General features: G+C 41.2%; 1 protein-coding gene across 3 annotated transcripts; it reads right to left on the bottom strand.

Annotated features, from left to right (window-relative positions):
• Positions 1–12,620: 12,620 nt before the first annotated feature.
• On the bottom strand, positions 12,621–26,805 carry LOC109897988 (dimethylaniline monooxygenase [N-oxide-forming] 5-like). Of its 3 annotated transcripts, none has more exons than XM_020492698.2 (10): positions 26,694–26,805; positions 20,820–20,958; positions 20,370–20,558; positions 20,083–20,248; positions 18,710–18,852; positions 17,597–17,793; positions 17,398–17,533; positions 17,107–17,326; positions 16,155–16,227; positions 12,621–16,024 (listed from the first exon to the last, which is right to left on the bottom strand). In XM_020492698.2, exons 2-10 carry the CDS (start codon positions 20,949–20,951, stop codon positions 15,601–15,603), a joined length of 1,680 nt encoding a protein of 559 aa, XP_020348287.1. In that variant the 5' UTR covers positions 20,952–20,958; positions 26,694–26,805; the 3' UTR covers positions 12,621–15,600. The 3 variants fall into 3 exon arrangements, with proteins under 3 accessions (XP_020348287.1, XP_031689286.1, XP_020348288.1); XM_031833426.1 differs by having other exon boundaries at positions 17,621–17,793; XM_020492699.2 differs by lacking the exon at positions 26,694–26,805 and adding an exon at positions 26,588–26,607.
• Between the last annotated feature and the right edge of the window lie 83 nt (positions 26,806–26,888).

Genomic DNA, 26,888 nt, shown 5'->3' with positions numbered 1-26,888 from the left:
CTAGCTGGAACAAATTGTTTGGAGTGCTTGGCTTGGTACCCTACTGTACCTCATCTCTGCACCATTAGCCCACATGTGATAAGAACACCCCGCTGTCAGGAGTGGATTGGACATCTGGCAAATGGCAGATGGGATAGACCATTTTTTTTGCTGGGTGGGCTGGTCGAAATTGACACACACACAAAATATACACTACATGACCAAAAGTTAAACACGCCATCAGCAAAGAGACCTTCTACGACTTACAAAAAAACATAAAGGGTGCATATAAATGTAGAAAGAGCACGTTCTACGTTGTCACTTCACTCTCCTCTCCCCCCATGCACTCAAGATTTGTTTTTATCAGATCGTATAACTTTTCATAATGCCATTGCAGGATAAACACAGCTTTGGAAGCCTTTCTCTGTTGAAGATAGGAGGGTCTCAGCTTTCTGTTGGTATAATTTGTATTTCTCAACTCTCAATATTCAGCTAAATAGCAACTATTTTACAACCAAGATATTTGATATGGCTTTGAGATGTGGAGTTTTTTGTAGGACATTCACTGTACTGTTGGATGAATACATACATGGCTACTAGCAGTGTGTATTATATTTAGAGTTAGCGATCTAGTTAATGTGTTTGAGTTTCCACTTCCTAAGGTGTTGAACCCCAAATGAATTAGCCTATGATATTAATTAGTGCACATAAAGATGTATGTAATTCATCTCTATTTTGACAGTAAAATATAGCAACTATGGTCCAGATTGTCAACTCCAAATTCCTGACAATCTGGACTATGTTGCCCATCAAAATATCTTGAATCATGCATTCCTGCTTAGACTTGTTAGATTAAACAATTTAATTATTGAATACCTCAGGAGTCAATTTATTATAGTTCTTTATTATAGCACTATGAATGACTTTACAAATCATGGGCTCGCGCCACCAACCATAAAAGTTAGTGGCATCAGTGACACCAGGGGAAATGTTAGTGTAGAGCCCTGTAATCGTAATTAACACCTAGGGTAAGTGTTGATTCAGGGGAGCACATATGACAGCCATTAATTTGCAATGGAGCCTAAGTCGTTAGGTTTAATTTTAGAACGTGTATGGCTTAAGCGTACAGACAGAGAACAAGAAGACCGTGTGGATAAAATGCCCGTGCCAAATTCTTGTCCAAGTCCGCCCATGCCTCCTGTACAGTTGTTTCTAGTGAGGGGATGATTGATACATACAGGAGCTCCTCCTCCTTCTTCTTCCATGGTGCTTTAGAGGTGCTTGATGCCACCTACTGTATGGGCTGTGTCTTGCCTACTGTCCTGGAGTGTAAATTCATTACACTATGTGACACAAAAAGTGGAGGGAAAAAGGGGGAAAAAATTGCCCTACCAACTAACCCTACACCCATTAAAACATCACCACTATTCCAGTACTTGGCCCTATTTGATCCTACACCAGACCTGCACACTATCGTTTAACACACCATGTAACTCTTCTGCAGTAAAATCTTGTACACTCAAGTATTTCTCTGCAGCTGCCACCACAAAATCTATTTTCTATCATTTACGTTCCATTTCTGCAGTACAGTTGATAACCATGACTATGAATGCTAAGAAGCCAACCTTACTGAATCACATTATTATTCCTATCACTCTCGGCCTCTGCCTACTCACAGGGATCCTCTTAGGACCCATCTTCCTCTACTACTCTCTTCACTGCCTCAGCATACAATGCATTCTGTACTACTCTGACCCTGGCAACCTCAACCTGCCTTTCTCTCACCGGACACCTCTGATCTCCAGCAACATGGGTACCCCTACAGTTAACACACACAGCTTTTTCCACCGATACTACACATTCCTTTGCCTCATGTCCTCCTGCATACTTCTCACATCCAGGAATCTCCCTCCTACAAATTGCTGCAATATACTTGGCACTTAAAACACTGTAATGGGTTCGGGACAAAGCTCTCACGGGATAACTGGCACATCCTAACTTGACTTTGTCAGGTAAAGACTCTGCTACAAAACTCAGCAGGACAGACAGTGACTTCTCTGTTACACCACACTCTCCACCGGGTCTGCTTCGCACCAAATGGCGGGTGTCACAGACACTGGGAATCTTACAATTCAGTTGGTCCTTCTCAACACTTAACACCACCCCAGTTATCACTTCTTTCAATGGTGCCCTTCTCTGGAGAGCAAACCCAGCTAACAACAAATGTTCCCACAACATTAGAGAACGTTCCCTTAAGAGTCTCATTAGGTCATAAACTAAAAAAAAATCTTGTTTGCTTCACCCTTGTCCCATCCTGTTGGAATCTGCCTGTTCTTCTGATGCTACGTGTGATCAGGTACCTCTGTCCGCTACGACCCGCGCCTACCCAGAGAGACCAGCAGTCTGTCGCCGCAACCCAGCTATTCTCCTCTGCTGCTAAGAAGGGGACTCTTTAGTAAATATCAGAAGGACTTTCTGTTTCATTTGTCGCCCTCTCTGAGGGTTGTCTATTTTGCCATTTTCTACATCTGAAGAGGATCTATGTCTTCCCTGTGTTTTTACATTAAAGGACTCTGTTTTTGTTAAATCGCTTTTGGGTCCTCACTCAAGTGCACAACACCATTCACTTAATGTCAAATAGAACTTACCCAGAATGTGGTTACCATGTACTCATGTTCTAGACACGTATTATGGTAACATTGCAAGAACATTCATGTGTCCAGTTTTTTGTGGGTTAGGAGAATATTCCATCAACGTCCCACCTAACATACACAGAACAAGTGTGTAGACATGTGTCATGGGAATGTTGCAAGAATTCATTACACATCACATATTGTTACTGTTGCCAAGCCAATCAAGGCCCTGATTGGTAAACCACTGATTCATTCATAGCTTTTTATGTTACAAATTACAATTCGTATTATAAGTTATGAATTTGCAAACGTATGATATGTTATGAATTCTAGCTAGGTGGCTAATGTTAGCTAGCTGGCTAACGTTAACTAGGCTAGGGGTTAGGGTTAAATTTATGAGTTAGGTTAAAGGGTTTTACGGTTAAAGGGTTAGAGGAAGGGTTAGCTAAAAGGGTTAAGATTAGGGGAATGGTTAGCTAACATGCTAAGCACTTGCAAATTAGCTAAAAATAAGTAAGTAGTTTAAAAGTTGCTAATTAAACTAAAGTTGTCCGTAATGATTTTCTAACTCACAACCTTTGGGTTACTAGACATTCGTGACATACATCCACCCAACCATCCTACTTTTGTTTTTGCCTTAAGTAAGCATCTGTCTTATGTAACCATACCAAACTTGACATACTAATTTGAGTGTCCCTGGATTTACATTTACTATGTAACATCTAGTCTATGACTCCAGGTTGTACTCACACAGTGTTATCAACTTACATATCTGATATACATGATCACATTATACATGTTCATTTATACAGTAATTATTTTTCAACATGTCCTCATCTGGGAGTTGAACTCACAACTTCTTGGTTCATGACACTCTGATGTTCACGCTACACCACCATGTAGCAGGTAGCAGAAAATCGGACTATTCTCATCATTGATTTCATTGACTTATTTCAGAAATTAAAGGGCTTTCTGTATAGTTGCCTAAAGTTGGCGGGGCAAATAACCTGTCCTAATGATATTCCTGAATCATTATGATCAATCAAATATATTCTGGAGTGTACTATTAACAGAGCTGAGATTTACTTCAAAGTGCATTCACCCTATTGCTTACATCTATCAAGTTGTTTCATAACTACACTAGCGCATAGGGAGGTGGGTTTAGGGTTTCTTCTGGGCAGGGCCTAACTATACTGGCCCAATAAGCACATGCCCTAGAGATATCCCTTATTGGGACAGTGGTTAGGGTGTTCACCACTTGTGGTGGTGGCCTGGGTCTGAGACCCGCAAGTGGTGTCAGCCTACGTTATTTATAACACTTGGTAATATTATTTATGCATCTTTGTTTATTATCATAATCTGTGTTTAGATTACTCCTCTCACTCATTTCTGGAACTTTGTGTCTTTGTGCACGATCTCCAGATGCTTTTTCAGGTTTGATGTGATGTTTCTGGATGAAGAGATCATTCAATGTTTGCATTTGACTAAAAATGTTATCTTTCTCCTCGATTAACTCAAAATAATAGGAGCATTTAGACAAAGAAAAGGTTACACGGGGTAACAAAACAGCTGCCATTTTTCTTAGATTTTTGGCTTTGATTATATCCTACTGGAAACTGGTTAGCCTACAGCATGAATTAGCGTGAGACAAGATTTGAAAAATATATATATATATATAACACACCGGTAGAGATATGCTTCTGAAAGTAATATACGGGTTACTTGAAAAGATAACTGTAATAATACAACTATATTTGAAGACAGTACCTCGTTATAGTACTCTGTTACTCATACAAGTAATATATACTGAACAAAATATAAAACGCAACATGCAACAATTTCAAAGATTTTACTGGAGTTACAGTTCATAAGGAAATAAATTAATTGAAATACAGTGCCTTGCGAAAGTATTCGGCCCCCTTGAACTTTGCGACCTTTTGCCACATTTCAGGCTTCAAACATAAAGATATAAAACTGTATTTTTTTGTGAAGAATCAACAACAAGTGGGACACAATCATGAAGTGGAACGACATTTATTGGATATTTCAAACTTTTTTAACAAATCAAAAACTGAAAAATTGGGCGTGCAAAATTATTCAGCCCCTTTACTTTCAGTGCAGCAAACTCTCTCCAGAAGTTCAGTGAGGATCTCTGAATGCTCCAATGTTGACCTAAATGACTAATGATGATAAATACAATCCACCTGTGTGTAATCAAGTCTCAGTATAAATGCACCTGCACTGTGATAGTCTCAGAGGTCCGTTAAAAGCGCAGAGAGCATCATGAAGAACAAGGAACACACCAGGCAGGTCCGAGATACTGTTGTGAAGAAGTTTAAAGCTGGATTTGGATACAAAAAGATTTCCCAAGCTTTAAACATCCCAAGGAGCACTGTGCAAGCAATAATATTGAAATGGAAGGAGTATCAGACCACTGCAAATCTACCAAGACCTGGCCGTCCCTCTAAACTTTCAGCTCATACAAGGAGAAGACTGATCAGAGATGCAGCCAAGAGGCCCATGATCACTCTGGATGAACTGCAGAGATCTACAGCTGAGGTGGGAGACTCTGTTCATAGGACAACAATCAGTCGTATATTGCACAAATCTGGCCTTTATGGAAGAGTGGCAAGAAGAAAGCCATTTCTTAAAGATATCCATAAAAAGTGTTGTTTAAAGTTTGCCACAAGCCACCTGGGAGACACACCAAACATGTGGAAGAAGGTGCTCTGGTCAGATGAAACCAAAATTGAACTTTTTGGCAACAATGCAAAACATTATGTTTGGCGTAAAAGCAACACAGCTAATCACCCTGAACACACCATCCCCACTGTCAAACATGGTGGTGGCAGCATCATGGTTTGGGCCTGCTTTTCTTCAGCAGGGACAGGGAAGATGGTTAAAATTGATGGGAAGATGGATGGAGCCAAATACAGGACCATTCTGGAAGAAAACCTGATGGAGTCTGCAAAAGACCTGAGACTGGGACGGAGATTTGGCTTCCAACACGACAATGATCCAAAACATAAAGCAAAATCTACAATGGAATGGTTCAAAAATAAACATATCCAGGTGTTAGAATGGCCAAGTCAAAGTCCAGACCTGAATCCAATCGAGAATCTGTGGAAAGAACTGAAAACTGCTGTTCACAAATGCTCTCCATCCAACCTCACTGAGCTCGAGCTGTTTTGCAAGGAGGAATGGGGAAAAATGTCAGTCTCTCGATGTGCAAAACTGATAGAGACATACCCCAAGCGACTTACAGCTGTAATCGCAGCAAAAGGTGGCGCTACAAAGTATTAACTTAAGGGGGCTGAATAATTTTGCACGCCCAATTTTTCAGTTTTTGATTTGTTAAAAAAGTTTGAAATATCCAATAAATGTCGTTCCACTTCATGATTGTGTCCCACTTGTTGTTGATTCTTCACCAAAAAATACAGTTTTATATCTTTATGTTTGAAGCCTGAAATGTGGCAAAAGGTCGCAAAGTTCAAGGGGGCCGAATACTTTCGCAAGGCACTGTAAATTCATTAGGCCCTAATCTACGGATTTCACATCAGTGGGAATACAGATATGCATCTGTTGGTCACATATACCTTTAAAAAAGGTATCAGACAACCAGTCAGTATCTGGTGTAACCACTATTTGCCTAATGCAGCACAATACATCTCCTTTGCATAGAGTTGATCTGGCTGTAGATTGTGGCCTGTGTAATATTGTCCCACTACTCTTCAATGAAGTTGTTGGATATTGGCGGGAACTGGAACACATTGACATAGACGTCGATCCAGAGCATTCCAAATATGCTCAATGGGTGACATGTCTGAAGAGTATGCAGGCCATGAAAGAACTGGGACATTTTCAGCTTCCAAGAATTGTGTACAGATCTTTGAGACATGGGGCCGTGCATTATCGTGCTGAAACATGAGGTGATGGCGGTGGATGAATGGCACGAAAATGGGCCTCAGGATATCGCCACGGTATCTCTGTGCATTCAAATTGCCATCGATAAAATGCAATTGTCTTTGTTGTCCGTAGCTTATGTGCCAGCCCATACCATAACACCACCATCTCCATGGGGCACTCTGATCACAACGTTGACATCAGCAAACAGCTCACCCACATGACGCCATACACGTGGTCTGCGGTTGTGAGGCCGGTTGTACACACTGCCAAATTCTCTAAAGCGATGTTGGAGGCAGCTTATGGTAGAGATATGAACATTAAATTCTTTGGCAACATCTCTGGTGGACATTCCTGCAGTCAGCATGCCAATTGCACGCTCCCTCAAAACATAAGGCATCTGTGGCATATTTTAGAGTGGCCTAATATTGTCCCCAGCACAAGGTGCACCTGATCATGCTGTTTAATCAGCTTCTTGACATGCCACACCTGTCAGGTGGATGGATTATCTCTTGGTTAAGGATAAATAATCACTAACAGGGATGTAAACAAATTTGTCCACAAAATTTGAGAGAAATAGCTTCTTGTGCATTTAGAATATGTCTGGGATATTTTATTTAATCTCATGATACATGAGACCAACATTTGACATGTTGTGTTGATATTTTTGTTCAGTGTTTTGCTATTTTTCCACATTAACACTTGGAGATGGAACTCTGTGTTGTGTATTATTTTATATAACTTGCATCATCATTGTTTAAATTATAAATGTAAGAATGTTCAGACATGCTACTGTAAATATAGACATTTTACATATTCTGTTCCTCAACTTTGAAATTAGATCCAATAAGTCAAATGAAGTAAATGAAGACAACAGTTGTCTTGACTTTAAATGTCAAGTCAGGATAACTACAAATCTGTACATTGACTTAACTTACAAAATTAAGTTAAATCGGCTAAGACCTATGTCTGTGGATCAGTTTGTTTTAAATGGAATTTGATGGGGGCAACTTTACTGGAGTGACTTCCCCCATATTCCTTGCAGCCAATAAATAGATTTTTTGTCTCTGAGGGCAAAAGTCAAATGCAATATCTCTTTCTCATTTCTGTCACCACTGCAGCAAATGTTGATGAATATGGAGCCGCATAGCATGAACTGTGCCAATTGTATCGGCCATGGGTTCATATTGTGTTAGCTGAGGGTTACAGGTTTTTACTGCATGAAGGTCTACACATGTGTATCTAAGGCCAAGCTGCTTGATTAGCAAGTAGGCCTATTGCTTATTCCTGTAAGACTAATTGTAAGTCACTCTGGATAAGAGTGTCTGCTCTCTGAATAAATTGTAGGAGAATGATTTACATTTACTATTTCTCTGTGCATGCACATCTACTGGGCCTAAGCTTTCATGGTTAGCCATTTTTTTTTTTTACTAGGCAAGTCAGTTAAGAACAAATTCTTATTTTCAATGACGGCCTAGGAACAGTGGGTTAACTAACAATTTGTGTTTGGGGAATGCCAATGTAGTGAAAGTAATATGTGTAATGTTACAATTGGTTATAAAAGAGATTAACTACAACAACATAAAACACTTGGAATGCATCAGATGACCTATCCCATTGTGTGATGTTTGTGTAGTTTGCTCCTTGTTTGCACATTGATAGGGGATACAGATCAAACTTAATTTTGTTTAGCACTTGCTCCTTGTAATTCTAGTAATCAATTCATTCTCAAACAGAAGTGTATAATGTTTAGAATCAAACATATTTTTTATTTACTTAAGCCTTGCCATACTAGCACAATTTATTTTAGAACTCAGTGGTCATTTTTGGCAGGGGTGCATTTCAGGAAGTGGCTTGATCAAGACCGTGCTTCAGCAACTCTACTGCATTCAACAGCTTTCCAAGCGGGAGTGAGTAGCTTGGCAAAAGCTGAGTATCTCCTTTAAAGCAATACAACCACTAGCATGTTATTTACCTACTTGGTTACCTACACGGTATACATATTTATATTTATTGGGTAAGTTAACAAGTACCCTTTATAAAAAAATTATGATAACTTTTCAGCACAATAATAGCAAGGGCCACTATGTTACATGCTAGTTAGCTGGTTAGCACCGCACACACCAAACCATGTTATAAAAATTCATTTTGCAGTTAGTAAACAGGTTTACCTAGACAGCACTTTTTATGTAAAGATTCTTTTTTAGATTCTTAGAAATCCAAAAGCATTATTCCTTCAATGGATGAAGTGAAACTGTAAGTACTGCAGATTTGACACATCAAATCAACACATCCTTATTAGACATTACAAATTGAAGCCGTGGACATTATGCAAGAACCTGTCCATTACCATGGATCCACCAAGACTGTCCCTGCACCTTTAAAACAGAAATAGCACTCAAGAAGCATTTGACTCAACTAGAGGTCGACTGATTAATTGGAATGGCAGATTAATTAGGGCCGATTTCAAGTTTTCATAACAATCGGAGATTGGTATTTTTGGGCGGCGATTTGGCGATTAAAAAAAAAATATTTTTTTATTTTTTTATACCTTTATTTAACTAGGCGAGTCAGTTAAGAACACATTTTTATTTTCAATTACGGCCTAAGAACGGTGGGTTAACCAATAATTATTGTTATTGCTCAATACAATTGCAGTTTTGACATTTGAAGTGTGTTTGTTATTTGTAACTAGGCACGTTACTTGCAACAAGTTAACATTTTATGATGTGTGAATTCTATAGTCAAAATTTGAGTAAAAAAGATTACAGAGACTCACAGCACGAGAACGGTTCGTCGGGAGCTTCATGAAATCAGTTTCCATGGCCGAGCAGCCGTACACAAGCCTAAGATCACCATGCGCATTGCCAAGCGTCGGCTGGAGTGGTGTAAAGCTCGGACTCTGGAGCAGTGGAAATGCGTTCCCTGGAGTGATGAATCACGCTTCACCATCTGGCAGTCCGACGGACAAATCTGGGTTTGGCGGATGCCAGGAGAAGGCAACCTGCCCTAATGCATAGTGCCAACTGTAAAGGTTGGTGGAGGAACAATGGTCTGGGGCTGTTTTTCATGGTTTGGGCTAGGCCCCTTAGTTCCAGTGAAGGGAAATCTTAACGCTACAGCATACAATGAAATTGTAGATAATTCTGTGCTTCCAACTTTGTGGCAGAAGTTAGGGGAAGGCCCTTTCCTGTTTCGGCATGACAATGCCCCCGTGCACAAAGTGCGGTCCATACAGAAATAGTTTGTTGAGATCAGTGTAGAAGAACTTCACTGGCCTGCACAGAGCCCTGACCTCAATGCAATCGGACACCTTTGGAATGAATTGGAACGCCAACTGCGAACCAGGCCTAATCGACCAACATCAGTTCCCAACCTCACTAATGCTCTTGTGGCTGAATGGAAGCAAGTCCCTGCAGCAATATTCCAACATCTAGTGGAAAGCCTTCCAAGAAGACTGGAGGCTGCAAAGGGTGGACCAACTCCATATTAATGACCATGATTTTGGAATGAGATGTTCGACGAACAGGTGTCCACATACGTTTGGTCATGTAGTGTCTCTGATGCTGTCTGGTCCAAAAGAGTATGACATTGTTGCCGCCCGTAGCCTTGAATGCAAGGAAAGCCATCGAGAATTTGGCCTCCCTTGATTAAAACAAGTTTTAAAAATAATAACCAATCAGCGTTAAGCTAAACTGAGTGAGCTCAACTGTGAATGGTCCTGGCACACAAAAAAAAGTGTCATGGGAAGCCAGTTTGGATTTGGCTTCACTCCAAACGCATCGAGTGCATACATTTCTGACAGAAACTCTTTGTGCATCTTGTTGTGTTGTTGTCCTCCGGTGTCTAGCTAGCTAGCTAAAATGGTCCCTTTCCTAAATTAGCCATGGATGGAGATAGGGATTTGGACTTATGGTTTTACTTAATTCCCTGTACTGACCAATGATTATAACGGCAATTCTGATCCAACCATAAATTCTGCCCCTGGCCTGAGAGGATGGAAGTTCAATATGTAGCTAGATGTAGAAGGCTAATGTTAACTAGCTAACATTGCCCATGAAAGGAAGTTAGGCTAGCGAGCAAGCTTTTTAGCCAGGACAATCAAAAATGAAAGCGTGTACTGTATGACAGAGTGATAGACAGTTTCTTCAACATTAAAGAGGGTGAGTCAACATGTTTCTTCTACTTGCACGCACACACCAGCGCACACACACATAAATCAGAACCATGAACAGCCACATCTTATTTTGCTTACGTTGATTAGACTAAATCGTTTTTGGTATCTTAGTTGTCACTGTATTAGACTAAGCAGAGGTGATTTGAAGTTGAAATGGTGCTGGAATAATGGAGGCAGCTAATGTTTTCTTTGCGACTTGTGGTAACTCTCCGTGGTTCTAAATCAATAGTTTTTTTAGTGGTCCGAAAATGTGGGAAACATTAACTTGCTTGACCGTGCTGTAGGTTCCATGCAATATGTTTTATGGACTTCACCAGACAGAGGATGCTCTAAGGTTTTGTGATGAAACAAAGGGGGTTGCATTTATTCTGCCACTGTGTCTTCTTATTGTCTCTGCTTTAGGCTTAAATATCAAGGTCACAAGGCATATGAACAAACAGGTTATAGAGCAAACAACTCAATTATCGATTGTAATATGGCTTTATTTCTAGCTTGGCTTCCCCAGTGATTTTACCCATGCACAACTATTAGATTAGAATCTGAGTGTTTTCTTCCTGCCTTTTGTGTTAACTAACAAAGTGCAAAGAAATGTTCATTCAAGATGGGAGGACCTACTTGAATTTGGTTAAAACCTCCTAAGGTCGATGTGCACGCCCCCGTGGAAAATCAAATTAGCATAATAAAAGAATCCCCAGAAAAATCTGTAATTTTAAACTAGAGATGTGTTTTTTTTGCATCTGGTGGTGGATTGAGACACATATCTATGCATCTGCGATGAAAGGTGACAGAGCTGAGTTAGTTAGACCATGACACATCCCAAAAATCTGTCTTCTCACAAAATTGTCTGTAGTGTCCGAATGGTTTGGCAAACTACAAACTATTATGACCCCTCTATGGAAAGATGAGACTCTCACAAACACGATGGTGTTCTCGTTTTGCTTTACAATTTGACAAGCGTCTCGGTACTGCCGATCTGCCAACTTCTGTGTGTAGTGTCCGAACAGTTTGGGCTACATCTAGGATGCCCACAGGCCTCACAGGACTTGTCTGAAGGTCCCCCGGTACCAGTTGAGAAAATTAATGGAAGTACTTTATATATGGAGACTGTTTAGTGACAAAAATAAGGGGTTAAATACATGTAAAAAATAAATGTTTCCTGATCTTCCTCTTCCTCAAATATAGGATGGACACTTCAGAACAAACATACTTTAGATTATTTATTTTTGACTATCTGTTCCATGTAGTGAAACTGTTATTCAATGTGCGGGCTAATAAGGCCCAAAAATATTTATTTTTTTGATACTTCAAGGGGTCTTAAAATTCCAAATCAAATAGCTAAATTATACTTGGTATGACCTTTTAAAAACAATTCCATATAGCTTCGAGAACTTGCTTCCAAGCTCCTGTGTGTATTTTCTCTTAGAGGTTATTCTGAACTGAAGACACATTAAGTCTTATTTAGTTGATAGTCATTTACTCTGTGTATTCTTTAAGGTGTCATGTATTTCATGTACACTAATTGTTTGAGTATTAATTATTTCAAGACTATTAGTTGAACTGAGTAAATGCATTCCTTGTTTTACTGAGTAAATCTTTGATTCTTTGATGATGGCCTAGGAACAGTGGGTTCAAGGGCAGAACGACAGAATTGTACCATGTCAGCTCGGGGATTTGAACGCTATAACCACTAGGCTACACTGCCGCCCCACATATGCTTGGGTTCCACCTTGATGTCCCTGATCTACTTGACTCAATAAATTAATGCTAGAACATCGGTCGCCAAGGTTAGCTATTTGTAACTAGCCTCTTAATAATTGCATAACGGTGCAAGAGAGACATGTTCATTATATTCATACTGAGTGTCACTACCTTGACTAGATGCTCCAGAGACACACGGGGCCAGTTGCATTTATTCACATAATAATGGATTCAGATTGCTGAATGTAGTTTATTATTATTAAACATCGTATTCATTCATCTACAACAGCAATCCATGCTTTGGTTAAATGGCGGCAGGTAATCTAGCGGTTAAGGGCATTGTATCCGAGAGGTTGCTGGTCCTAAGCACCACTAGGTAAATAAAATCTGTCTGTGCCCATGAGCAAGGTCCTTAATCCTAATTGCTCCTGTAAGCCACTAGCATGTGGAAACAGTGCCAGGGAAACAAAAGCATGAATTGCTGTCATACCTTGTCCATAGACTGCTAACACGGCAAGGAAACCAATGTGTAATTTAGGTGAACTATTCCTTTAAGACAGACTGATAGCATAGCTAGCCATAGCTAGCATTCACTGGTAGAAGTAACTTTTGTGTGTAATGGAGTTGACTGGTGACTATGAATATATATATATATAATTCACAACATTTTGACAGGAGCTATAATCCAGTTGTAATACAAAAAAAGGTTAACAATGTGTGTCGTCATTGCTTGAATTCAAGCATGTCTGCATTACTTTCAATGGGGAAAGATTGCTACCCGGCTTCTGTGATTTTAGTTGAAAACGTCACTTCCCCGTCTGGAGCTATACTCGCTGTCTTTTTTGTTGACAATGACATCAGTGAGGTACAAGTGGGGGAATCAGAGCACAATGATGATAGACAAGTTTTCCACCTGTAATTACCAGTTGGAGGGTCATTCAACTAGATTCTTCCCAGTTGTATGTGGTAAATAATACCACATTCCTACTTGGTTATGAACGCAGGATGAGGTTAGTAACAACTGGGGTTAGAGCGAAAACATACAGGAGGGAAGCACTTCAGAAAAAGGGTTGGAGAACCCTGCTTTAATCCATTCTCTTGTACTATTAGTATTAGTCCAGTTGTCTTTCACACACCTATAATGCATTCGGAAAGTTTTCAGACCACTTGACTTTTCCCACATTTTGTTACATTAATAGCCTTATTATAACATGTATTAAATACATTTGGTTCCTCATCAATCTACACACAATACCCTATAATGACAAAGCAAAAACAAGTTTTTAGAAAATGTATTGAACAATTACATAAGTATCAGACCCTTTGCTACGAGACTCGAAATTGAGGTCAGGTGCATCCTGTTTCCATTGATCATCCTTGAGATGTTTCTACAACTTCATTGGAGTCCACCTGTGGTGAATTGATTCGACCTGATTTGGAAAGGCACACACCTGTCTATAGAAGGTCCCACAGATGACAGTGCATGTCAGAACAAAAACCAAGCCATGAGGTCGAAGAAATTGTCCAAAGAACACAGTGGCCTCGATCATTCTTAAATGGAAGAAGTTTGGAACCACCAAGACTCTTCCTAGAGCTGGCCGCTCGGCCAAACTGAGCAATCGGTGGAGAAGGGCCTTGGTCAGGGAGGTGATCATGAACCTGATGCTCACGTTGACAGAGCTCTAGAGTTCCTCTATGTAGAAAGGAGAAACTTCCATTATGATAACCATCTCTGCAGCACTCCACCAATCAGGCCTTTATGGTAGAGTGGCCAGACAGAAGCCACTCCTTAGTAAAAGGCACATGACAGCCCGCTTGCCAAAAGTCACCCAAAGACTAAGACCATGAGAAACAAGATTCTCTGGTCTGATGAAACCAAGATTGGTCATGTCCAAAGGAAACCTGGCACCATCCATACGGTGAAGCGTGGTGGTGGCAGCATCATGCTGTGGGGATGTTTTAGTGGCAGGGACTGGTAGACTAGTCAGGATCGAGGCAAAGACGAACGGAACAAAGTACAGAGATCCTTGATGAAAACCTGCTCCAGAGTACTCAGGACCACAGACTGGGGGCAAAGGTTCACCTTCCAACAGGACAACGACCCTAAGCACACAGCCAAGACAACACAGGAATGGCTTCTGTTCAAGTCTCTGAATGCCCTTGAGTGGCCCAGAGAAACTCCCCAAGTACAGGAGTTGGACAAATCATGCCCAATCAGTTTAATTTACCACAAGTGGACTCCAAAGAAGTTGTAGAAACATCTCAAGGATGATCAATAGAAACAAGATGCACCTGAGCTCTCATAGCAAAGGGTCTGAATACTTATGTAAATAAGGTATTTCTGTTTTTAGTTCTTTATACATTTGCGAAAATTTAAAATAAATAACTTTTTTTGCTTTGTCTTTATCCATTTTAGAATAAGGCTGTAACGTAACAAAACGTGGAAAAAGTCAAGGCTTCTAAACTTTTCGAAGGCACTGTATACCTTGAATTTGACAAAAACAGAAGATTACATGAAATCAGTCATGATTGGCTTGATTTAGTTACACAATTTCGATATGGACAATTCAGGGATATTTGGTTTTGTCCCCTTGATCAGCAATAACCATAGTTAATAAGACAAGTTGTAATTAATGGACGACATAATTTGGGAATTAAAAAGTAATGAGTACACCAGCATTTTTCATTCATATTAGCCAGAGTTTCCCAAACTTGGTCCCGGGGCCCCCCTGGGTGCACATTTAGGTTTTTCCCAAGCGCTACACAGCTGATTCAAATAACCAACTCATCATCAAGCTTTGATTATTTGAATCAGCTGTGTAGTGCTAGGGCAAAAATTAAAACATGCACCTAGGACCGTGTTTGAAAAACCCTGATATAACCTGTATGATGTATTGCCACAGTATAATTTCTAAACAAGAAAATGCTTTATTTTAGTTGCACTGAATGATTGTGAAATAGTTCAATCACCCCTTAGTCTGCTCGGTTTCCAGGTTTTATTTCTACCGAAGATAATAAATAGCCTGTATTGGAAAATGTTTGAGTAAAGCGAGGCTAAGTTAACACTGACGTCACATGTAGCTCGGCTTTTAGAGAACAGTACATTTTGGAAGCAATTAAGATCAGCTGTGCGGGTGATCTTAGTGTGTATTGATAGTTTAATGAGAGATAAAATGGTGGCCAACAGTGGATGCAATAGGCCCATAGTGTTCATTTCCACCCCCATATGATCTCAGGTAGACTGTATATCTTATAGAGGAGGCCTGTGGGGAGTGATGAGAGACTGTGTCTGGTATAGAAGGTTGTTAGTAGGAGAACAGTGCCAGACAGAGTCAGTATCAGACTAGAGGAGGTTCTGGTTCTGCTCTCTGGTTGTGGCGGCATCCTGGTCCTGAAGGGCTGGGCTACACGCTCCCATTGGGTGAGGATGGCCTGTCGGGCTCCATCCCACTGTCCTGGCCCTCTCAGACGGTACTGGTACGGGGTGCAGGGCCCCAGTAGCACACGCAGCCCCACGCCAGGCTCCCTCAACAGGAGCCCTAGGAGATTAGGACGAACCCCCAACTCCTCTGCCATGGAGTCCATGTAGGGGATATGGTCCACCTGGAGAGGGTGACGCTCCAAACAGGCAAACCTGGAGGGAGAAGGAGGGTATACACACGCAGGTGTTTTGAAAGTGCTTATACCTAATTTAAAAAAATAGTTTACCTATTGGAAAACGAATTACAGTATGTGAGTGTAATAACACATGGATGTTGTCCCACCTGTTTTGCAACGTGCTGGTATCTCTCTTTATGTCCTGCAGCATGGCTTCTTGTGAGGGCAGAGTTAGTAACCCTGGAGCAAGAAATAATTTATTCCACACATTGCTATTGACACAAACCTCATCTTCCATCGCTCGCATTCAAATACACTTGGCTACCCAACTTCAGACACAGAGCTCTGGGATGAATCAGGAAAAGGGGAGTTAGTGAGGGAGTTGTTATTTATTTATTTTTATTTCACCTTTATTTAATCAGGTAAGCCAGTTGAGAACAAGTTCTCATTTACAACTGCAACTTGGCCAAGGTAAGGCAAAGCCATGTGACACAAACAACAACACAGTTACACATGGAATAAACAAACATACAGTCAATAACACAAAAGAAAAGTCTATATACAGTGTGTGCAAATGGAGTAAGATTAGGGAGGTAAGGCAATAAATAGGCCGTAATGGCGAAATAATTACAATTTCACAAAAACACTGTGTTGATAGATTTGCAGAAGATGAATGTGCAAGTATAGATACTGGGGTGCAAAGGAGAAAAAAAACAAAAAACAAATATAAATATACAAAATAATATGGGGATGAGGTAGTTGGATGGGCTATGTACTGGTGCAATGATCTGTAAGCTGTTCTGATAGCTGATGTTAAAAGTTAGTGAGGGAGATATGAGTCTCCAGCTTCAGTGATTTTTGCAATTCTTTCCAGTCATTGGCAGCAGAGAAATGGAAGGAAAGACGACCAAAGGAGGAATTGGCTTTGGGGGTGACCAGTGAAATATACCTGCTGGAGCGCACGCTACGGGTGGGGGCTGCTATGGTAACCAGTGAGCTGAGATAAGGTGGGGCTTTACCTAGCAAGAACCTATAGATGACCTGGAGACAGTGGGTTTGGCAACAAATATGAAGCGAGGGCCAGCCAACGAAAGCATACAGGTCGCAGTTAGTTGTTACCTTTAAAGACATGGATGGCCCAGCGGGCCTGCATCTCAGCCAGAGGGTTGATGGCTCCCAGGTTACAGATGAAGCCCACTACAGCCAGACTGGGCCGAGCCAGCCCCGGGGGGAACACATGACGGTACAGACACAGGCGGTGACCACCATTAGTCAGCAGACCCGAAGGCAGGAAAGGAAAGTCATAGTTGTAGCCAGTGGCAAACACCACAACATCCACCTAGGGAAGAGAGGGAAGGTAGGGTAGAGGGGATAAGGGAAGAGAGAGTGTGTGTGTGTGTGTGTCTTCACCTTTTCCACGACGCTCCCATCCTCAAACACCACACTGGAGCCTTTGATCTCCCTGATGTTAGGTTTGACCAGAACACGACCAGAGATGATTCGACCAGGTAGATCATCATTCACCACTGGGATCTGGGCAAAGAACCTGAAATAGATGGATGGATCAATCAATCGGTCAGTAAGTCAGTCAGATATGTAGAGATTTTACCTGTGTTTTGGTTGTAGGCCGTACAGTCTGTGGTCGAAGGTTCTGTTCAGTTTCTTCTCCATCATCATGGTAATCCAGGAGGGGAAGAGCTTCTGCACTAGCCTGTCCAATCTTGAAGTGCCCACCAGGTCACCTGGCAGTCCCCCCGCCCCCACCCTGCTGACCACCCATGCCCCTTTCCGTGTGCTGAGGTACACCTGTAGACCAGGAGAGAAAGGGTTAATGATCTTTGGCAGAGATGGCCAACTCTATTCCTGTTCATGCTAGCTAGTAGTTTTTCATACTTCCGTCAGGGTTTCTTCAAAGACGGGACAATCTCAACTTGGCTATGCCATTTCCTAGTTGCTAAAATTCTAATAGTTTGCCTAATTTATCTTTGTGACAAAACAAGTAACTATAGTGTAGCTCAGGTATCCCCAAACTGGGGTACCCCCAGGGGTACGCGCAATGCAGTCCGGGGTACCCCAAATAAAAATGTGATTCAAATTTAGTGTTCAGCGAAATAACAACACATTGTCAAATACAGGTAGCCTAGTCAAATAATTAACATCCAATCACATTAACCGTTACTCTCTCGTGGGAATTCCACTAACGGTCCGTAATGGATAAAAAGTAAGGCCCGCGTCCATAGAGACACATACCAGCTCTACTGGTAGTACTGCTAGTACCTGCAGTACTACACCTGCACCTGTCGGCGACACAAGTTGTTCTGCTTCCACGAGCACATCCCATGCTAGCATCAGTAATTATATATTTGTTGTAGCAGAGCTGGTTAGGCTGTTTTCATGTTACCCAGGGCGTTGGTGACTAACTGTGCTGCTGGCAACAATTGAAGAACCTTTTGTTTTGCCGACGTTTACTGACACCGGTCATGTTCAACGGGTGTTGAGCGTTCGTAAATTCATCAGTTATTTTGTGCGAGAGTGCTCTGAAATCGGAGTAGCACGACTATACCACCTAGCTAAGAATGATGTGAATAATCAAGTCACTAAACGTTGGGTAGTTAGTTAGATAGCAAATAGTTCATATACTGCCTGGCAAGTTCAATGTAATAGTAGCCAACAAACATTAGGTAACTCGCAGTACATACTGCTGTAATGATTTCCTACTCACCTGCTCCGCTACTCTGCTGGCATCCACAGCGATGTCACCTCCAGAATTCCCAATCCCAACCACCACCACCCTCTTCCCCTGCAGCCCCTCAGCACTGAGGTATTCCCAACTGTGAAAGTACCTGCCCTCAAACTCTTCTATACCTGGGAGGATCAGATAATCAAATTATAAATAATGATACTTGTGGTAATTGATTGATGATGATGATTGAGCATGATATTCAAATGATACTTTGTGAGAGCTATGAATGGGATATACAGTGCCTTCAAAAACTATTCATACCCTTTGACCTTTTCCACATTTTGTTGTGTTACAGCCTGAATTTGAAATGCATTAAAGTAATATGTTGTGTCACTCACCTCACCTCCACAATGTCAAAGTGGAATTATATTTTTAGATTTTTTTTTACAAATGAATAAAAAAGGAAAATCTGACATTTCTGTATTGACTACCTCATCTCTGTACCCCACACATACAATTAACACAGGTACAACCACAAAGATCAAGGAGGTTTTCCAATGCTTTGTAAAGAAGGGCACCTAGTGGTAGATTTAAAAAAAGAGCATAGAATATCCCTTAGAGCATGGTGAAGTTATTAATTACTCTTTGGGTGGTGTATCAATACATCCAATTTACCCATGACTCCCTGGAAAATAGTGGCAGTTGTTACTGAGTGAAGTATCCTGGCTAAATAAATTAAATGAGTCACTGCAAGATACAGGCATATCATGTTATGGGTATGCTTGTCATCACCAAGGACCAGGCAGTGTTTTAGGATAAAAAGGAACAGAATAGAGCTGAGCTCAGGCAAAATCAGAGGAACACCTGGTTCAATCTTCTTCCCAATAGACACTGGGGGACAAATTCACATTTCAGCAGGACAACAAGGCCAAATATACACTGCACTTAACTTACCAAGATGACATTGAAAGTTTGTGAGTGACCTAGTTACCGTTTTTACTTAGATTCGCTTGAAAATCTATGGCAAAACTTGAAAATGGCTGTCTAGCAATGATCAACAACCAAGTTGACGGGAGTGTGAACACTTATTTCTGAGATATAGATATTTCTGTATTTCATTTTCAATAAATTTGCATTTCTAAAACATGTTTTCACTTATAGAATATGGGCTATTGTGTGCAGATCACTGAGAAAAAAATATATTTAATCCATTTTGATTTGAGCCTGTAACAGAACAAAATGTGGAATAAGTATGAATGCTTTCTGAAGGCACTGTGCACATGATGTATGTATGCATGATGAGAATAGGATTTGAGTCTATATATCTCCAGTGATAGTAGCATATAAATGGGAAATAATCAAATACACAATGACAATGGGGACTATGATAGGGATAGCGAATTTAAAGTTACCTGGGAAGTCATTGAGAGGCAAGTGTGGTTGTGTAAAGTGACCGGTGCAGACCATCACAGCATCAAAGACCTGAATCTCCCTCTGACCTTCTCTCCTCTCTGTCTCCACTTCCCACTGGCCTGACACTGGGAAGTCTGGCCTCTGACGCACACTCACCACAGTGGTCTGACACATGCAGGCACGCACGCACACACACATTAAATGAATCACTATTTACCGTCGAAAGGGATCCTAACATAAGATGTGACTGAATAAACATCCACTTCCTTCCTTCATGCCCTCTGACCTGGAAGTAGATGTGCTTGAAGAGGTCAAAGGTCTGAGCGTAAAGTCGTAGGTAGCTCAGCAGCTGGGGGTGGTGCATGTTGTTGGGCAGGTGAGCAGGAGGAGGGAAATCGCTGTATGACATCATCTCCTTGGAGCTGTTGATGATGACAGACTGGTAGATGTTGGCCCTTCCTGGGTCTGGATGCTCCTAAAGGACAAGGACAGACTGAGGATAAGCACTAATATGCCCAATACATTAGATATTGGAACAAAGCCAGGGTAATTTATACTGGATCAACTTTAGATATTGAAAGAGAGCCGGTGTCATTTAAATATGGATCTCCAGCATTAGCGGACCCACACTCTCCCAGTGACTGAGATGTTCTCCCTGTATCTTCTTACTGAGACGAACACTCTAATCCACTATACTGGTTAGTCAGGCACCAGGTTCCTCAGCCAGCTCCCTCACCTTGAACCTCCACAGTCCCCCGATGTCATCACTGCTCTCGAAACAGGTGGGCTCCAGACCCTCATCCAGACAGCTCTTGATGCTGGTCAGACCTGAGGGACCCGCCCCGATCACTGCTACTGTACACACCATGATGGAACTACAGAGAGAGAGAGAGAGAGAGAGAGATGGTTAGTACCAATGAAAGTGCCATTGGAATAACTACAACCAATAACGAATACATAAGTTACAATATCACTCTCACTTCTGTCCACGCACACCATCACACATGTCCACTTGTGACGAGATTGAGGAACCCTGGCCTGTACAGGCAGGGGAGGGTCGTGGTCAGACCAAATCAGTGTCTGATTGGTTATTGGGGAGTGGCAGTGTCTCAGGGGGATGGTCATGAAAATGTTCAGCTCGGTGCCAAAGTCTTGACCCCTTGACTATAGGCCATGGTGGGGGGAAGGGCATTGGAGTGAGGTGGGGATGAGAGAAGCACAGCACCACTGGAAGTGGAATTGTGAATGCTTTCTAATTAGTTGTATTTTAACCATGTTGTTATATTTTAACTGTGAAACAGAGAAACAGGGAAAAAAAGCTTGAAACAGTCATTTGCTTTTCTCTGAAGGCGCTGATTGGCTTTTCAACCCATACACCATTTTCAATCAATAAATGATTGGCTTAGAGACCTACAGCTATTTAAGTGGGTTTGAGTAAATCTGTACTATAACTGTACATTCATCTCACCCCTTTAACCTTCATCTGAGAGAATGTATACCTTAACATGTAGTTTATCTACAGAGAGAAGCAGCAGTTATGTGAATGTGAACTTTGGGCTATTTTCTTTTCTAGCTTCTGTCCTGGTCTCCACTCCTTGAGGGCATGAGGCAGCGGGAGGTTAAGGGGCAGTCTCTATTGCACTCCACACTGCCCTCTCCCACCTGGACAAGAGGAACACCTGTGTGAAAATATTGTTTATTGACAACAGCTCAGCTTTCAACATCATAGTGCCCTCCAAGCTCATCACTAAGCTAAGCACCCTTGGACTGAACACCTCCCTCTGCAACTGGTTCCTGGACTGCCTGACGGGCCACCCGTAAGTGGTGAGAAGTAGGCAACAACACATCCGTCACGCTGACCCTCAACACAGGGCCTCCTCACGGGTGCATGCTTGGTCCCCTCCTTTACTCCCTGTTCACACACGACTCCAACACTATTATTAAGTTTGTCGACGACGATGAGGCCTGGCAGTGTGGTGCCAGGACAGCAACCTCTCCCTCAATGTCAGCAAGACAAAGGAGCTGATCGTGGAATACAGGAAACGGAGGGCTGAGCACGCCCCCATTCATGACTTGTCTTTGTTAGTGACAGAGACATGGTTGTTGCATTCAATCGCTTTCAATGGCCTTCACCAAGTGAGGGCCTACGTGAATATGTTTTTATTCAAATTGAACTCTTTATGACATAACAAATACCTTAAGGTCTTACGTTGACAGTCTAGTTTTTCTCAAGCACACTGGGCCCGGTTTCCCAAAAGCATCTTAAGGCTACGTTCATCTTTAGAACCTTCATAGGAGCATCATTACATCTCTGAGCTGTTTCCACAAATCATTGTTACTAACATTGCACTTGAAAATGCTTGTTATTTACCAACTGCCTCAGACCACTTGAACAGCTTAGTGTGTTATTAGATACATTTGTTCTCTACCGAGTCACTTTATACACAGAAGATATCTGCTAAACAAGGAATCAACATGTTTATCTGTCTCTCTGTTACTTCTGGTAGCTTCACAATGAAGCTCACTACAAATAGAAAGTTGCCAATGTCTTTGCAATTGTTACATTTGTTTATGAAAACCGAGATGACTGCATTAAAAGATAAATAGCCAGCCCTACAGTATTGCCACGCCTACTCCCGCTCCGGCGCTCGACGTCACCAGTCTACTAACCACCGCCCCTGGCAACCATTATTAAGCACACCTGCTCCCCATCATTACACACACCTGAACATCATTATTTCCATGATTAATCTCCCTTTATTTAGCCCTCAGTAGCCATCAGTCAATAGTTAATATTGTTTTTATTCACGCTCTGTACGTTTCTCATGTTTTGTTTCTCTGCTTTTGTCATTATTAAACTCACCTTCTGCACCTGCTTCCTGACTCCCAGCATATACAGTACCAGTCAAAAGTTTGGACACTCCTCCTCATTCAATAGTTCTTCTTCATTTTTTTGTATTTTCTACATTGTAAAATAATAGTGAAGACATCAAAACTATGAAATAACACATAATGGATCATGTAGTAACCAAAAAACTGTTGCCCATATCAAAATATATTTTATTTTTGAGGTTCTTCTAAGTAGCCACCCTTTGCCTTGATGACAGCTTTGCACACTCTTGGCATTCTCTCAACCAGCTTCACCTGAAAAGCTTTTCCAACAGTCTTGAAGGATATGCTGAGCACTTGTTGGCTGCTTTTCCTTCACTCTGTGGTCCAATTCATCCCAAACCGTCTCAATTGGCTTGAGATCGGGTGATTGTGGAGGTCAGGTCATCTGATGCAGCACTCCATCACTCTCCTTCTTGGTCAAATAGCCCTTACACAGACTGGAGGTGTGTTGGGTCATTGTCCTGTTGAAAAACAAATGATAGTCCAGCTAAGCCCAAACCAGATGGGATGGCGTATCGCTGCAGAATGCTGTGGTAGCCATGCTGGTTAGGTGTGCCTTGAATTCGAAATAAATCACAGACAGTGTCATCAGCAAAGCACCCCCACACCACTTCCATGCTTCATGGTGGGAACCACACATGCGTAGATAATCCGTTCACCTACTCTGCATTTCACAAAGACACGGCGGTTGGAACCAAAAATATCACATTTGAACTCCTCAGACCAAAGGACAGATTTCCACTGGTCTAATGTCCATTGCTCGTGTTTTTTGGCCCAAGCAAGTCTCTTCTTCTTATTGGTGTCCTTTAGTAGTGGTTTCTTTGCAGCAATTCGACCATGAAGGCCTGATTCATGCTGTCTCTGAACAGTTGATGTTGAGATGTGTCTGTTACTTGAACTCTGTGAAGCATTTATTTGGGCTACAATCGGAGGTGCAGTTAACTCTAATGAACTTATCCTCTGCAGCAGAGGTAACTCTGCGTCTTCCTTTCCTGTGGAGGTCGTCATGAGAGCCAGTTTCATGATAGCACTTGATGGTTTTTGCAACTGCACTTGAAGAAATGTTCAAAGTTCTTGAAATGTTCCGGACTGACTGACCTTCATGTCCTAAAATAATGATGGACTGTCATTTCTCTTTGCTTATTTGAGCTGTTCTTGCCTTAATATGGACTTGGTCTTTTACCAGATAGAGCTTTCTTCTGTATACCACCCCTACCTTGTCACAACACAACTGATTGGCTCAAATGCATTAAGAAGGAAATTACTACATTATTACATATATGTTATTTCATAGTTTATGTCTTCAGTATTATTCTACAATGTAGAAAATAGTAAGAATAAAGAAAAACCCTGGAATGAGTAGGTGTGTCCACACTTTTGATTGGTACTGTACGTAACAAGTATAGGCTACATAAGCCTACGCTGTATAATTCAATAATATTGAAATCAATTTCATGTTCATTCCATTTAGTCATTATTTTGCTAATTGTAGGCTACTGTCTGTAATTTTCACTCATATATTTCATGATGTGTAACAATGCAATTATGTGCCAAATCTTGATTCAGTGCATCATTATAGGGTAAGCATTAGAATAACCTCCCTCAGTATTTGCAGCCATAGGTGATGATATCTGTGATGATATCTTTAAAGGAGCTGATCCATCATCAGTATTGTGGAATATTTATAATGTTAATTCTTTGGAGTCTAAGATGTTGGGGGAGGGAGGAGGCAGTCCTAAGCTGACATTATTGTTTTAAGACAGTCATACCCCCTCTATGCAAACCCCCTCTAGCTTAAACTTGACAGATTTTGATGGGGATTTTTATATTATGTAACTTACATTGACACATTGGATGGAAACATTAGACAATTTTATGTTATTGTATGTTTGTGTAGCATAAAATCAATCAATGTAGATGTAAAGCACAGATTTTGAAACAAACAAAAATATCTACCTGAAATAGATCATAACGGTTATTAACACCAACACATGGATTCTTATACACCACTAAGAGTTCATTTACCTCCTGAATCAACTCTAGAAATGTTATAATGAACATTCATCACTAAGTAACACTGGCCAATTTGTTGTGTACAAATATTCCCATTTTACAGTCAGGTCAAAAATTATTGGCAAAGATGAGCAAAAAAGCTTCAGTTTTCCCGATGTCAAACTCACTACTAGTGTCAGCGACCAAAGAGCATTTGACCTTAGCACTGCCTTTGGCCACGCACACCAGTGGCAGGTTTGGTGTCAAAAAACTGAAGCATATGCTGAAAAGTACCTCAGACCCACTGTAAGAAGATCCCTCCCAATGTGTTCTCCAATCTCATGACTAGAGTATTTAAAACAGGGGTGCCAATAATTTTTACACCTGTGTCTTTGAGATTTGTATTACTTATTAAACAAAATCTCTTTCTCTGAGCAATTGTATTAATATAAAAAATATTCCCCAATTTTTTGGAGCACAAAATATACCACAAAGTATTTCTATTATTTATTGTGTAGTCTTTTTTACTCATCTTTATCAAGGGTGGCAATCATTCTGGACCTGACTGCAGGTACAGTTTAAAACATCTTTTAAAACATATAAAATTACTTCAACCTCTGATGTTGAAGTTAAACACAGAGATACACTAATCCCTAATGCTCGGTCACTATTTACAAAATGTGAAAAAATACAATGAAAACACATATTCAGATTCAGAAGGTGCCCTTGTCCTACATACAGACAGACAGGGATATGACACAGGAAGTTGCTAACGGGAGGACGGCTGATAATAATGTCTGGAACGAAGCAAATTATGTATTAGATTCCATTACACTTACTCCACTCCAGCCATTGGACTAGCCCTTCCTCCCTAATTAAGGTGCCACTAACCCCCTGTGGGATAGGATTATGCTGCCAAGAGAGAAGGGGGAGATAGAGGGAGAGAGAAGGCCAACGGAAACAAAAGCTGTTTTGCAGACAGACCAGAGATACTGGAGACTGTCGGTGTAAGCCGAAGAGAACATGGCACAGAGCCAAAACAACACTGGAAATCTTATATGGCAACTCAACTAGCAGTCTTTCAATCTTCTCGGTGTAACAGTTTGTATATTAGACCATTCCTCCATATAGAATCTTTCCAGATCCTTGATATCCTTCCTAAGCACTTATGGACTGCCCTCTTCAATTCAAAACACAGGTTTTCAATGGGGTTCAAGTAAGGAGACTGAGATCACCATTGCAAAATGTTGATTTTGTGGTCAATTAACCATTTCTAAAATGTCCTGGTACTTGTTAAAGTTCATGACACCGTTGACCTTAATGCCCCCAGGATCAGTGGAAGCAAAATAACAACGTAACAAAGATCCACCGCCATATCTTACAGCTAGCAGTCTTTCAATCTTCTCGGTGTAACAGTTTGTATAATAGGACAATTTACAGTACAAAGCAGTTCTCATCCCTAGATTGTGGTACGCTTTCAGAGCCATATCTCTCTCCGTCTCCGCAGTCTTAATCTACACAGGAAGCCTGTCTCACCCTAGTACAGCTCTTAGCAACCAGGTCGAATCTACTAATAAACAACATGCTTTTCCAGAATATTTAAAAGGGACAGTTGCTCACCCAATGCTCTTCTTGTTTGATTAGTCTTCAAGAGCAATAAACACAATGGACAACAGAAATAACTTTGTCAAACAGTAAACATTGATGATTAAGAAGTTGTGCTTACCTCTCTATTCCAGTAAACAAAAGGGCGGAAATGAGCCAAAATACAAACCCCGGAGCTTCTTGCCTCTCAACCCCTCCCCCAAATCCTCCAGCTCTGTCACTCAACCCAGCACTGAATGGTTCATTTCACCAGCCGTGTGGTCAACTGTGTGAGACTGTTTAAACAACAGAGTGAATCAAGTCAAGAGATGAGACT

Source organism: Oncorhynchus kisutch, linkage group LG10 (genome assembly GCF_002021735.2).
Source record: "Oncorhynchus kisutch isolate 150728-3 linkage group LG10, Okis_V2, whole genome shotgun sequence".
Classification (NCBI taxonomy): domain Eukaryota; kingdom Metazoa; phylum Chordata; class Actinopteri; order Salmoniformes; family Salmonidae; genus Oncorhynchus; species Oncorhynchus kisutch.
Note: the sequence above shows the minus strand (reverse complement) of the source record. Positions and strands in the feature narration are given on the sequence as shown.